General features: G+C 42.4%; 1 protein-coding gene across 25 annotated transcripts in view; it reads left to right on the top strand.

Moving 5' to 3' along the window:
* LOC125968467 (receptor-type tyrosine-protein phosphatase delta) overlaps positions 1 to 14,303 on the top strand; it is a 117,096-nt gene that overhangs the window by 79,846 nt on the left and 22,947 nt on the right. For 8 of the 25 annotated variants that reach the window (XM_049719557.1, XM_049719555.1, XM_049719548.1 and 5 more), the window contains 19 exons: positions 746 to 934; positions 1,992 to 2,000; positions 4,149 to 4,166; positions 5,622 to 5,732; positions 6,750 to 6,761; positions 7,221 to 7,490; positions 8,108 to 8,217; positions 8,472 to 8,669; positions 8,822 to 8,947; positions 9,041 to 9,188; positions 9,266 to 9,411; positions 9,551 to 9,695; positions 10,461 to 10,763; positions 11,675 to 11,868; positions 11,970 to 11,996; positions 12,096 to 12,213; positions 12,438 to 13,025; positions 13,349 to 13,443; positions 13,526 to 13,782. In XM_049719557.1, coding sequence (XP_049575514.1) covers positions 746 to 934; positions 1,992 to 2,000; positions 4,149 to 4,166; positions 5,622 to 5,732; positions 6,750 to 6,761; positions 7,221 to 7,490; positions 8,108 to 8,217; positions 8,472 to 8,669; positions 8,822 to 8,947; positions 9,041 to 9,188; positions 9,266 to 9,411; positions 9,551 to 9,695; positions 10,461 to 10,763; positions 11,675 to 11,868; positions 11,970 to 11,996; positions 12,096 to 12,213; positions 12,438 to 13,025; positions 13,349 to 13,443; positions 13,526 to 13,782 — 3,064 coding nt within the window. The remainder of the gene's footprint in view (positions 1 to 745; positions 935 to 1,991; positions 2,001 to 4,148; positions 4,167 to 5,621; positions 5,733 to 6,749; positions 6,762 to 7,220; positions 7,491 to 8,107; positions 8,218 to 8,471; positions 8,670 to 8,821; positions 8,948 to 9,040; positions 9,189 to 9,265; positions 9,412 to 9,550; positions 9,696 to 10,460; positions 10,764 to 11,674; positions 11,869 to 11,969; positions 11,997 to 12,095; positions 12,214 to 12,437; positions 13,026 to 13,348; positions 13,444 to 13,525; positions 13,783 to 14,303) is intronic. The other 17 variants (XM_049719563.1, XM_049719559.1, XM_049719561.1 and 14 more) reach the window with 10 other exon arrangements.

Here is a 14,303-nt window from a genome sequence, read left to right as displayed (position 1 = left end):
AGACATTTTGAATTGGGGTTAAAAAAAAAAATGAACTCTGATAACTGGAACAGCAACACACCCAAGAGAGCATGGAAAAACTGCTTATTCTTTTGAAAGTTTTAGCTGTGCATAATGTGGTGTGCCTGAGGCTCGATTGAATGTCCCCTATCAAAGCTATTTAGCATGTTACCTTGCTATGAAACCTTCAACAATACTACATCGAATATTAATTTTGAAAAACTGTCCAAATTGTATTATTATTATTATTATTGTTATTATTATACAAATGTACTGTGATCTTTCCATGCTATAACATCATGAAATAATTGAGTTGCACAAAACAATTTGCCATTGCAACATTGACCATCTACCAAACAGTTCTCCTCTTATGTGTACGTATATCAAACAAAATTGCCCAATCTTGGTCCCCCCCATTTTTTTTCGCAGGTGTAACTTAGCCCCTTGAGCGCTCCCAATGCTACTCTACAGTCCACTAGTGTGAATTGCAAAGCATGTGAATACTGGTAATTAAGGGAATACCTCATTGAGCTGTAGTAAATTTAAGAGAAAGATATGAGGACAATCCTCCACACAAGGCTGCGTATGAAATTTGAAGCCATAATATCCCCATCCACATTTGATCCTGCTTTATCCTTCATGTGATGCAATGCTTTTTAATCCTAACGCACGTGGACACTCTGCGGGCTTGCATGAACAGGTAAAAATACTTTGCCCTTCATTTTTTTGTTTCTGATTCTTGCAGAGGACCAGCTGCCTTCGGGGTTCCCCACAATAGATATGGGTCCCCAGCTGAAAGTGGTAGAACGCTCTCGGACCGCTACCATGCTCTGCGCGGCGAGCGGAAACCCTGACCCAGAAATTACTTGGTTCAAGGATTTCCTGCCAGTCAACACATCCAATAACAATGGACGAATCAAGCAGCTGCGCTCAGGTAACCATCGACTTACTGCCTTAGCTCTCGTCCCCTCCTTAAATCCCACATTTAGTTCTACTTCAAGAGCTTCAATATTCCCCAATCCTCTTTATTTTTCCGTTGGCCTTTTGTGAACCTTGCCCCGATTGCTGTTTCACACACTTCCTGCCGTGGTTTCTGGCCGTGTTCTTCTGCTGTCCCTCTCTGCTGCTGCTACCGCCGCTGCTGCTGTTATCAGTTGCCTTGGATGGTTGCCAATCCCTGTAAATTCTTCTTGGACGTCTGAAGTGAAAACTCCCCAACGTTCTCTGCTTTGCTCCAAACACTCTGAGGCCTTCCTACACAAGTCACCATTACGGCATGGCTTTGTTTGACTAAAGGAGCTTGAAAGTCTGTCAGTACAATTTATTCTTTTGACAAACTTCCAAATATAAAGCCTAGTAATGGTGGCGTGTTTTGAAGGAATTGCCTCTTCCAAGCAATCTCACTGCTGTGACTAATCAAATTGATCAAATAACTTTTTGTCCTTTTCTTCTTAGAAAATCAGTGTAATCACTGACAATTTGTGCAACTCAAAATAATAATAATGGCCTCATAATTTTCTTTTTTCTTTTTTTTTTTTGTATAGCCACAGTAGTGTGTAAACCCCCAATGAGTCTTTTCAGTCCCTTCCTGCTACTTACTTCCAGGGATCAACTCTGGACACAGAGCCCTCTCCTGTCTCCCCAACGTTTTGCTTCTTTGTGGATTTAAAAAAAAAAAAAACTCTATGCTTCTATACCTGCTTGTTTATAACTAGCTGGCTCAACCCAAAGTCCTTGCTCTGAGTCCCCTACCTTTTTATTTTTCAAAATTAAAAATATTGTTACATAACTGCTAAGCTACATATTGAATTTAAATTTTCGCTATCGTTCTAATAATTCCTAATTAAGCATACAGTAATGTTTCATGTCATAGATAAAGAATATACTTTTCTATTTGACTTTTTGGGGGTTGTCAAGGTGTGTACTCAATGGACCGATTGTAATGCCATGTCTATGCTGTTTCTTTTCTCTTTATATCTTTTTAACAACAGAGTCCTTTGGTAAGTGCTTTTGTCCCGAGGTCCACACCCTCACTGTCCACTCTTCTTTATACCTTTCACTAATGTTGCTGCTCTTCCTACTGCTGCTCACCTTTACAACATTACGGCGTTATTAAAACGCATGGCATGCACTGAACTAACACTGGACACAGAGAAGCATACAAATGCTAGCTTGAGATGTTTTGGATTCAAATAAAATACAGAATACATTTAATGACACATTGATGTGCATTCATAATTACGTTCTACATATAAGTCACTGTAGGCAAACATATAGTTGACCTCACGTTCACTTGTGCACCTGCAGCTTTTCCACACCCAGGGAATTGTAAAACCCTTCTCCTCACACTTGCCAATTTACTTTTTCCACTCCTTCACTTATTTAATTATTCCTTCCCTCACTCACTCTGTCATTCACTCACCTACTTACTTTCCCCTCCGCTCCACCTTATAGAGTTACCAGTCAATAAGTCATCAACTCTAGATGGCTGTTAGGTAGGCCTTGGACGGAGCCACTGTAAGAAAATCAATGGTGACTCCATTTCAGAGTTCTAGACAGTAACGTTACAGTAACTTGTATATAGCTAAACCTGTTAGCACTGGTTTTCTATACCAGTGCAAGACAAATTCAGCAGGTAAAGAAAAAAAATCCCATGCTAACATTCTTTTTTTAACTTGTATTAAAAAAATGCACAGGGCTGTCATCCACTTTAGAATTACGTCCTCTGAATGAGTCAAGGAGAGTTACTTCCTGCTCTTATTTCTTTTATAACTGCCATTGCTTTTTCAATTGAAGAGCCCAATAGAAAAATAGTTGAAAATATTTTTCCGCAATTGACTGGTTGGTAAAACCTGATCTGACTTGAGTTTTAGCGTGTTTTACAGCCAATGGTATCGACCAAATTGTTGTAGTTGCTTCGACTAAGACATAATAAAACCTACGTTTTTGTTTCTATGGTATTGACATGATTTTTAGTCTTGCTAATATAGCCATATGATACCAATCAAGTATACCGTACTTAAAAAGCAGCAATGCAGGGCTTTCATTACTGTAACTCAATTGCCTCTTTCCTATCTGATACAGGCTTCGCTCTGCTTGCCCTTTTTTGAGTGTGTCAGTTTTCCAAATTGTAATAATTTGGTTGGAAACTCAAAACCATGCCACATCAAACGCGGAGACAGACTAACAAACATCTTTACTTTTGCGGATGAGGCAATTGGCCATGTACATTTTATTGGAGAGCAGAAACCACTGCAAAGTAGAGATGACGGAGTGCGCCATCCAAAGCGAATGCCAATATTAGCAGACATGTTGATTTTTGTTATTTCAAGACAATCTTAATTTGATGCTGACAAATCACATCATCCATGTGGTTTTAATCTGTGAGCAGCATTCTTGGAACCCTTCATGGCCAAGGAGGGCCATGAAATGTGGGCAACTAACTACGAAGGCTCACTGTTGCCTCTTGAGGTCCCATATGTTATTTCATGACATCTTTTTCTAGCTGAATGTATCTCAAAATATCCATCAAATAGTGACGAATTCAATAAGGTACGAAATATTCATTTAAACGATTCCATTTTATCTTGTCTGCATAGTTTGGCTCTGATTCTGTAGATCTTCAGCTTGACATTTACAGCTCAAGTTTCAGATTGATATAAATGTCTTTGGTGTTAGAACCTCTGATGATCACTCCAGAAGCATTTTTGCTCGATGGTGCCTAATAGTGATAAAGTGTTGGCGTTTTGTAAACTCTAGGGGGGAAAAAACACTAAAGAACACATTTATTCAACTTATCACCGATTTTTCTCCACATGGGGGACACGTGTAGCTTAATCCTGAAATGTATTCAGTCCTGGAGACTAAGCGCAGCTTCGTCAACTACCCCGCTGAAAATCAATGAGGTCTACTCAATAACCCATCTCCTTGAAGCTCTATCACTCTGTCTTTCTCCAATCTGTCACTTAAAGCTTATTCTGACTTGATTTAAAAAAAATTTGGCTTTCTTAGTTTTTCTATCTAATTTGGTTCTTCTTACTCCCCCCAGTTCTGTCAGTATCCCTCCCTTGCCCCGTTCCCCTTTCTGTGGCACTAACATTTTCTTCTTCTTCTCCCTCTCTAATCTCGTGCATTCATTGCCCACTCAGGTGGCACGCCCATACGAGGTAAGACTGCTGGGAGGACCAACGTGACACAGTGGCCTGATTCCATTCCAACCCTCGGCTTCCCCTTGCACCAGTTGTAGGAAGCAGCTCAGGATGAGTCCATCTGTGTTGCCGTAGTGGTAACCGCTCATCCGGCTGCTTCAAATCTGCGGTGGGAAGAGGCGCAAGAGGAGGGGGGATTGGAATTGAGCAAGCAATTCATTATACTATGACTTTTAATCACCTTCCCTTTTCTCATCCTTTCATTATCTGCTCATCTGTTCATGTTACCATGTCAGCTCCACAATCGTTAACGTAATTCCATTGCTTCCTTAATCATCATATAGTGATCCCATCACTTTAATATCAATTTGCTTCTAACATTGATCCTACCTTCAATCTAAAGCATGATGTGTTTTATGTTCCTTAGTTTAGGTTGACAATGGTCATGGTTTTTTTCGATTTTTCCTTCTTTTTTTCGGTGACCTGATTTTTGGGTGATGGTCTTGACCTAATCTTGACCCCGCCCCCTTTTCATTATACCTTGCCGCTATTTACCCAATCAAACGAACCCAGTTGTGTCTTCCCTCCCAGCTGTTATTCGCTCAACCCGAAATGTCCAGATGGCGAAGACACACTTTCAGACATTAGTGTGCTCACACACACACACACACACAAACACACACATTCACACATTCCTTCATGAGTTGTTTTGTTTTTTTTCAACCATTGCTTTCTCTCTTCTCTTTCATTACTGATAAAAAGCCCCAAACAACCACTTTTTTGATAAAGTTTTTATGGGCGCTTTTTGGGCTTCCAACACCATTTAAAAAAAAAAAAAAACTGGTTGACTTTTTTGACAGTTTTTCTATTTTCAGGGAGTGAGAAAGCATCGGCCCCCTTCCAAAGGCTTTGCGTATGTCTTTTAATGTTTTTTTTTTTGTCTGTTGGCCTTAACAAAGGTCAGTTGATTTCTTTACCACTTTTATTGGGTGTGCATTTAATGACATCACACTCCTGATCCCATTGGTGGATCCGAAAAAAGTCAGGGTTGTGTTATTGCCATGGCAATGATTTTGAAAAGTGATGTAACTGGATTTTCAGACAGTTTCCAAAAGGCTATTTGTCACTGGATTCCTCAACGTGTCGACTGCTTGGCTTATTTATTTCTGTCTTGCATGGAAAACCATATATTCCCTCTTATGGACTTTTTGTTTCCCTCCAATTTCTAAATCAGGATGCTGACCTTTGTTTTGAGGAGATTTTTGCCGACAATGACAGAAATGCGTCCCCCATTGAACGGGCTTTTTTTTGGCCCACTTCTCCACCGATTTCACTTTTTGCTGATATTCAAACTCATTTGTCCTTTATGATAATAAATGTTATGTATCAGATCATGATGCCTTTGATCATTCAGTGTTTTTGTCTTTCTGTTCTCCTCTCTGTATATTTTCATTTCCTCGTTCCTGCATCCAGGCGCACTGCAGATCGAAATGAGCGAAGAGTCTGACCAGGGCAAGTATGAGTGTGTTGCCACCAACAGCGATGGAACTCGCTATTCCACCCCAGCCAACCTCTACGTACGAGGTAAGAGGAGCTCTTGTGGGGGTTAGGGTTGAAATTTTCAGCAGTAAAAAGTTCATATTTTATCTCTAATTAATTTGAGAACCATCATTTTTCAGATACATTTAATACCTTTAAAAACGCTACTTCACAGACTAAGAAAATAAACGCGCCCAAGCGTGTATGAATTATGTAAATGGAAGTACTATGTTTTTTTATTTTTATTTTATTTCCCGGGATGTGTGTTAATCAAATTATTTATTGTGTAATATTTTACACACCACCATATCATTTAACCAATTTCCCTTCCAAGCCATAAAATGGAAGGCTTCCAAAACAAGGGTCGTCTTTCCACACAGTTAACGCAGGGCTGAGTGTTTTTACTGAGGCTATTAATCTCTCTGCCCTCCCTTCTTAGCCTTTAGACCTCCAAGAGAAAACAAATCATCATCTGGTTAGGACTTTCTGTGTCTCTCGCCAAAATCTGACAGCCGCCTTACCTCTTCGGGCACTTTAAAAGCACGCATTCTCACACACGCCAGACCAATGTTTGAGTCTTGAAGACGTTTTTAATCCGGAGGCCTTTTGCTCTGTTGCCACCCCAATCAAGTCAAAAAAAAAAAAAAAAAACAGCAACCTTTAAACAGCCTGATTGTTGCTTGCTCCGGGGAATTAGAAGCAAACACACACAACTAGATGTACAATTTGAAATACATAAATGTCAGCGACTAACAGATATATGCATATGCACAAACAACAAAGTCAGTGATGTGTGTCTAGTAAAAAAAATACCGTGGCGCTTCCAAGTGAATGTTTGACAGGCTGTGACGGGCTTTTACCGACACACTGGCCCCTCCACAGCTTATATTTGTTCCAGCGTTTTCTTTTCAGCTTCCCTTCTTGTCTGTTGCCACACTCCTCTGTCTAACGTGTTTTTTTCTCCCTGTCTCTCTTCTCTGATATTGGCCATTTTCCTCTCTTTACCCTCCTCCCCCTCTTCCATTTACCCCTCCACCCGCTCTGTCCTTACTCCCTCGGCAGAGCTCCGAGAAGGTTGGTACTGCAAAAACCAGTGTGACAATATTGAATCGCTGCATTGAGTGTTTCTTTTGGTCGATTAAGATACCATTTGTGTTGGTGTTTACTGCCTGGTTTCTGTGATGTGCATTTTTTTTCCCCCCCGAGTGCACCTGCGTTTTGCTGTGCTTTGTTTTTATTGTGTGGGTATCATTTGTATTTTCATGCATAAAATATTGATTTCCTGCCGCTAACACCATCAATAAAACATTTCCATATCACATGCACCCAAGTGGTGACTTACCTTACCGTTGGAATGTTAGCTGTCTTTTCTGATTGCCACGAAATTTCATTTGAAAGCGCGTGGCAACCTGAAAACACATGCACGGGTCCCTATTGTCATCCATTGCACTTTGCTCAACAACACATTGTTCTCATAAATGTCTAATGGTGCTTCCTTTCCTGCCTTTCTGCTTTTATTGCACCGCGCTCCAGTGCGTCGCGTCCCCCCTCGGTTCTCTATCCCGCCGGCGGACAGCGAGATCATGCCAGGGGGCAACGTCAACATCACCTGCGTGGCGGTGGGCTCGCCCATGCCCTATGTAAAGTGGATGCTGGGAGCCGAGGACCTGACCCCAGAGGATGATATGCCCATCGGCCGTAATGTCCTTGAATTGACGGATGTACGCCAGTCCAACAATTACACCTGCGTTGCCATGTCAACGCTTGGCGTTATTGAGGCTGTGGCGCAGATTATTGTGAAAGGTGAGTTTGTCAGTGTATGGAGGGAAAAAAAGGAAGTTTCCAGTTGAGTTTAGAGAAAGGCATGGCTTTGACCTTGTATCTAAGAGGTCTTTTATTCAATTCTATTCCAAGTTTGATTTTCTTTTATACCTAACTGACCACTTTAAACAGCACCTTTCTGTTGAAAACATAAGAATTGAAGTCAAAGACCCAAGTGAAGTCTTTCATGAGAAATAATAAATGGTATTTGTTTGAAAGTAAGATTAGATTTTACTAAAGGAAATGAGGAGAGGAAATGTTTGCCACTTGCCACTTTTACTTAGCCAATGAGAAAAAAAAAATCTAATTAATAAAGGTAAGAAAAATATATTTTCTTAGTATATTATTATTATAAATGGAATGACCATTTTAAAATGTATGAGTAATAATCCACCACTCAAAATAAAAGATTTCCTAAATTCAGGATAAATTCATCTGAGAAACTGCTCATTTTAATTATCTCCAAACAGAAGTCCAAATATAATACATCGTTGCATATATTTGATTATTTTCATTATTCATTTTTTTGCATTGGTGAATTTATCTTTCAATGACCAATGTTCAGGCACAATAAACCTTTAACACTGTCGTTCCTTCAGCTCTCCCAAAGGCTCCCGGCACACCCGTGGTGACCGAAAGAACTGCAACAAGCATCACTCTCACCTGGGATTCTGGCAACCCCGAACCTGTCTCCTATTACATCATACAAGTAAGTTGTTGTTATTGCATTGAGTGAGCAAAATGTAATACGTACATGAAAATGAAACAAAATAATAATGATAGTTCACATCATAAAAAAAGCCTCCAGTTTCCCCCCGCCTGCATTTATTTGTGCAATGTTGTGTGACCAAACACTGTATCCTCAAATCATCCCTCACCTTGAGTCATAAATCATATCGTGTGTTGGTTTAATACCCACGTGTTATTGTGTCTTATATCTTGATGCACTCTCTCCTGCTGCAGCACCGTTCCAAAGGCTCCGAGGACCCCTATAAAGAGATTGATAGCATCGCCACCACCCGCTACAGTGTGGGTGGCCTGAGCCCTTACTCCCATTATGACTTCCGCGTGGCAGCTGTTAACACCATCGGCCAGGGTCCCTCCAGCGAAGTGGTGGAGGCTCGCACAGCAGAGCAGGCACCCTCCTCACCTCCCCGACAAGTAAGGGCAACGCCTTGAACGTGCACTTTTCAGGCGTCATAAATATTATTATTATGTTTTGCCATAGAGACTATTGTATTCAGAAATGTACCTTCATTTTAATTACTGGTAATATAATACAGCCAGCTAAATAATTGCTGTTTGGCTCTTAGGTCAGAGGTCGAATGTTGAGCACCACAACGGCAATCATCCATTGGGATGAGCCAGAGGAACCAAATGGGCAGGTAGTGGGCTACAGGGTCTACTACACATCAGACAACATGTTGCCAGTGAACCAGGTATTTGTTCGTGACGTGTGACCCGAGTGTGGTTCAATGCTTGTGTTCATTCCTTGCCTTTTGTGTGCGTGCGTGTGTGTGTGTGTTCTGCAGTGGGAGAAGCAGATGGTGCGGAGCGCCAACTTTATCACCATTCAGAGCTTGACTCCTAACAAGACATATTACATCAGAGTGTTGGCGTTCACCTCCGTTGGCGATGGTCCTCTTTCCCAGGACCTGCAGATTATTGCCAAGACTGGCGGTAAGGCAGCAGAGTCTGTCACCGTTTATAAATACAAGCAAATAAATTGCTAATGACCTCGTTCTTGAACGCTTCAGTCCCATCGCAACCTTCGGAGTTCAAAGGAGAGGCCAAATCTGAGACGAGTATTTTGTTATCCTGGATAGCGCCACCCCAGGGTGGCCCTGACAACCAGATCACGGGATATGAACTGGTTTATCGACGGGCAGATGATACTGAGGAGGTGAGCGTTGAAGATGATTGCACATTGATTCCTGCTCGGATTGGCTCGAAGAAATGGTCTGGTCGACCAGTACCTGTTAATAGAAGTCGTATTCGGGTACGACTGATATTAATGTCCTGCATCTTCATGTTCCCTTTAGAAGAAAGTAAGCTTTGAGCCAACAAGCTCCTACCTGTTGAGGAACCTCAAGCCTTTCTCGGCCTACACTTTCCAATTGGCCGCTCGTAGCAAACATGGCATTGGCGCATATACCAACGAGATTTCCATTGACACACCCCAGACACGTAAGTCCAGCTGCATATTGTCGAGTGTGAATGGCACGTGTGTGAAAAGAGTCAGGCTTCATTTGGACAATGCAAAAATAGTATCGGTACACAGTTGAGTACCAATAACCACCAAAGCCAAAAGGGGAGCAGAAATGTTGAATGATAAACATTTTTAGTTTGCATTGTTACAAATCGGCCAATCTGAAATGTGACTTACATTGACCTCAGGTTTGATATTTGAACCAATGTCAAATATGACTTCCAAAAGCTGCCATTCTTTTCTGATTGGCATAAAATGATGAAATCGTTGGATATCAATGTGAGGTCTGTAAGGAAAGCATGGGTTAGACAAGTCAGACATTTATAGCTGGAGATGTGATCTCCGTCACGGATCGAGCGCTCAGACTCGAGTAGGACAAGTAAGTTCCAGGCAGGTACGTTTGTGTGTTCTAAGCTCTAGTCGCTCTATTTTGTGTTGCGTCTCTTTAAAGTCATTCACTCTCTTTTCATCAGTCAAACAAAGGTCAACACCCATCACTCAGTATCTTTGTTCGCTCATCTTGCTTTCTAGCCAGAGAGCCATTTTTCTTGATATCTTCTGTTCACCAGTGTTTAGTTTTCATTTTATGTTTTTTTTTTTGTCTTCTGTTCTCTGTCTTGTGTCTGCTCCATTCCATCCACCATTCCTCCTCACCACATTACCCCAATAACAATTTATACACACCACCAACTCACACGTACCCAAAACAATTCCAACTATGCCTCCTCAAACTGGCCAATCAGTTCCTTCAGCACCTCCCCAGGACATAACATGCACCAGCCCCACTTCTACCAGCATCCTGGTAAGTTGGGCACCACCACCTGCGGAGTTTCAGAACGGCGTCATTACGGGCTACGCCGTCCAGTATTCCACTACCGGGGTCAACAAAACATCCAAAAGGATTGACGGCATTCCAAAGGAAGGTTCTCCGTACCTCTTGGATAACCTAGAGAAATGGACCGAATACGGAATTACAGTACGGGCGCAGACGGAAGCTGGCGACGGACCTGAGAGTTTACAGCTGATTATCCGCACCGAGGAAGATGGTATGTTTCCAAACCCTCTTTGGATTTTCCGCCCCGCTGTCAATGGCTACCACTACCAAACTAATACGACTAATAAGCTCCAAGTGATTAACTTTTTCGACAATCCTTCCTTGTATCCCTCCTAACCACCCACACTGGAAAATAAAACTCCCTTTTCTCTTCCCTTGCCACTGCTTTCTCTCCATCTGCAGCAACCCTTTTTCCATGCAGCTTTTTTTTCCCGACTCTTTTTTGACTGCTTTTTGCCCTTTTCTTCTTAAATCCTAATATTGGGATTTCCCTTACTTGGAATAACAAATACCCCTCAATAACTTTGGCTGAACTTTGGCCTTCCCTCACTCCTAACTGCCCTGCCAAATCCTTAACACCTTGACAGCTGTTTTGAATGTGTTTTAGCCCCGTTTCATCAATGTCTGCCTAATTTTGTCCGATTTCCAGCAATATTTTGACTATTCCTACTTAATGGCTGACACTCTCGGCGTTCCACCAATAACACTGACTCTAGTGTTGTGGGGGAGACGTGTAGTTCTTGGCAGCACAAGAGAGGTTTTTTTTCTTGATAACAGTATTTTCTCTTTGACTGTCTGCCACTATTTATCTGCCGGTGGCGACAAATCCTTTTCTATCTGCCATTCTTATCTTTCTCTACATTTGCTTCTTATCCGTCACTGCTTTTTCCTCCATGTTTTTCTTCGAGCACGCACATGTTTTCTTTTTTACTATTTTGACCTTTTTTCCCCCAGACATCAGTGAAAATTTTAACTTTTTGGATAGCTGCATTTTTACATCAGTTTTTCAGTGTATTTTTCTGCCCCCAAGCTATTTTTAATTCAAAACAGAATACTTCCAAGATAGCATTTAAGTGGCCATCAACAGTGACCCTTGACTTATATCCCAAAATGCATTTATAGTTCCAAGTGGTCCTCCTCGAGGGGTGGACGCAGAGACAGTGAACTCCTCAGCCATTAGGGTGAAATGGCGAGCGCCAGCCCCTGAGCTGCAGCACGGTCAGATCCGAGGCTACCAAGTCCACTACGTGAGGATGAACTACGGCGAGCCTCAGGGTCCGCCCTCCATTAAGGACATCCTTATAGAGGACTCAGAGGTAACCGCCAAATGGAATTCTTTGAAATTCAATTAGCAATTTATAATCCGATATTAACGCTTGTGTCTTTCCTGTGCTCATTCTTCTCAATCAATACTCAGTGGGAATACGACCAATCAGCTCAATACGTGAGTGAATATTTCTTTAAGGTTGTAGTTGGAGGTCTCAGATGGACGGACAGACGGACGGACATTGTCACAGCTGACCGACTGACTTTTGTCTTGCAGGAGGCTCTTCTCGGAAACTTGAAGGCCGACACTTCCTACTCTATCTCGGTAGGAGCTTACACTGCCAAAGGAGATGGTGCCCGCAGCAAACCTGTTGCCATCTGCACTGCTCTGCCATGTAAGTTTTGCAAATCTATTCAAATATATTCATTAGTTAATACCACAAACATGAACAGCTAAAAACTTACAGAGCAAAGCAGAATTTGAAAATATTTAGGAATGTTAACCACAATTCTGCAAATTGTTCATGTTTACTTTTCAGTGTACTAATATGTTAAGCACTGCGAGTCGTTTTTAGTCACTGTTTGGTTTTTCCTCACCCTCCTTTCTCCTTTTTTGTAGTGCCTGAAAAGCCCAAACTAATGGTGAGCGCAACTGACTCGGGCACCGCTCTGCTTCAGTGGTACCCGCCGCCAAATCCCCTAACGCCACTCCTGGGTTACCGCCTCACTTTTGGCCGTGTCGACGTCCTTCCATTCACTGTGGTAGAGTTCCCCACCAAGGAGAGCCTCTACGCTGCTCAGGATATCCATATGGGTGCCAACTACATTTTCAGACTCTCCGCCCGTAACAAAATGGGCTATGGAGAAGAGGCAGTGAAAGAAGTGACCACGCCTGAAGGCTCCCCAACCGGATACCCGGAAAATATCATCTCGGAGGAGATGTCTGCCAACTCCCTCCGCTTGACGTGGAAATCAGTGCCACTCATTGAGCAAAACGGAAAAATTGTCAAATACTCAGTGCTGTACAAGGATATAAACAGTCGGGGCAATTCCTCGGAAATTGTGGTGCCCGCTCCGGGGTCAAGTGTTTTGTTGGAGGGTCTGAGTGCCGATACGGTGTATGATGTCAGGGTGTGCGCGTACACGACTGTCGGGCCCGGTCCGTACAGCCCCGGTGTCCAGTTTAGGACGCAGCGGCTAGACCAAGGTAGGACTCACACTCAGTCCCTAACAACTCATCTTCATCATTCAGTTCTCCAGACAAACTTCCAAACGTAGCACACTAGTGCTAACATACAATCACACGCACGTCTGGTTACATCCTGAGTGTCCTTTTTCATTGTCTTGTCGCTGTACTCTTAGACAAAACATCCTTTTCCCAAATCAAGGTAAGATTCTTGGGTCTGTTTAGTTTTTCTGACCCGAACAAATACGAGTAGATGGCCTGTACCAAAGACTACAACCGGACTTCAGGAAACAAAGATTCACCGTGAAGTTAATGTCATTTTATTTGTTTTTGTCTCATCTCAGTTTTTGCCACCAACTTCAAAGTGAAGGCCGCCATGAAGAATTCTGTTCTGTTATCCTGGGAGGTTCGAGACAAGAATCCTACCCAGCCATTCACTGTAGGAAGTTTTAAGAATACCTTTTTTATTCCATCTTAGTTCAACTGTGAAAAAAACTTTCAAAAACCTTCTCCATATTCAGATCCTCTACGGAAAAGGCCAGTCGGTAGAAGTGGATGGCAAGCAGACTCAGAAGCTGATCACTGGGTTGCAGCCTGACACCCTTTACTCATTCTTGCTTACCAACCGGGCCAACAGCGCCGGGGGCCTTCAGCACCGCGTCACCGCCACTACTGCTCCAGACATCCTGAAAAGCAAACCCGTGGTGGTGGGAAAGACCAATGCCGATGGCATGGTGACCGTCCAACTTCCATCTGTGCAGACGGCAGCTAAAGTCAAGTAAGGAAGACGCATTCCAAAGACAAGAACATGATTTAATACAACAGAGAGACTCCAATTACGTTATAATAGAATTAACGTCTCTGTCGGCCCTTTGAGCTAATTCCACCATCCCCCCTTTGCATCCTCTCTTACATTTATTAGCCAAACAGGAGGGATTTCTCTCTTGGAGTTGGCGGACTCGCAATTCTTCCAACTCCCACAGCAGACAGGGCAAAAGCACAAAGCTCGTAATCTCTTTCAAACACAGAAGAAATAGACAACCAGTGTGCTCCTTAGAATTCAACTATAAATCTCTGAATCATTCCACTGCAACACCCACACTGGCCCTCTCGTCACTTTTTTTGCTCTCATTACGCTCATTCCGTTTTGATAAAAGACGTAGTCACAAACTGTAATCAGCTGCTGTGTTTGGTTTTATTTCTAAAATACATCATCAGCAATTCCACAGTCTGCAAGAGCATATCTGTTCATCTTAGTGCTGCAAATTCAACATTTCACCACATTTGATGTAATGCCAG

Source organism: Syngnathus scovelli, chromosome 5 (genome assembly GCF_024217435.2).
Source record: "Syngnathus scovelli strain Florida chromosome 5, RoL_Ssco_1.2, whole genome shotgun sequence".
In the NCBI taxonomy this organism is placed as follows: domain Eukaryota; kingdom Metazoa; phylum Chordata; class Actinopteri; order Syngnathiformes; family Syngnathidae; genus Syngnathus; species Syngnathus scovelli.
The sequence above is the reverse complement of the archived record's forward strand: the minus strand, read 5'-3'. Positions and strand labels throughout refer to the sequence as shown.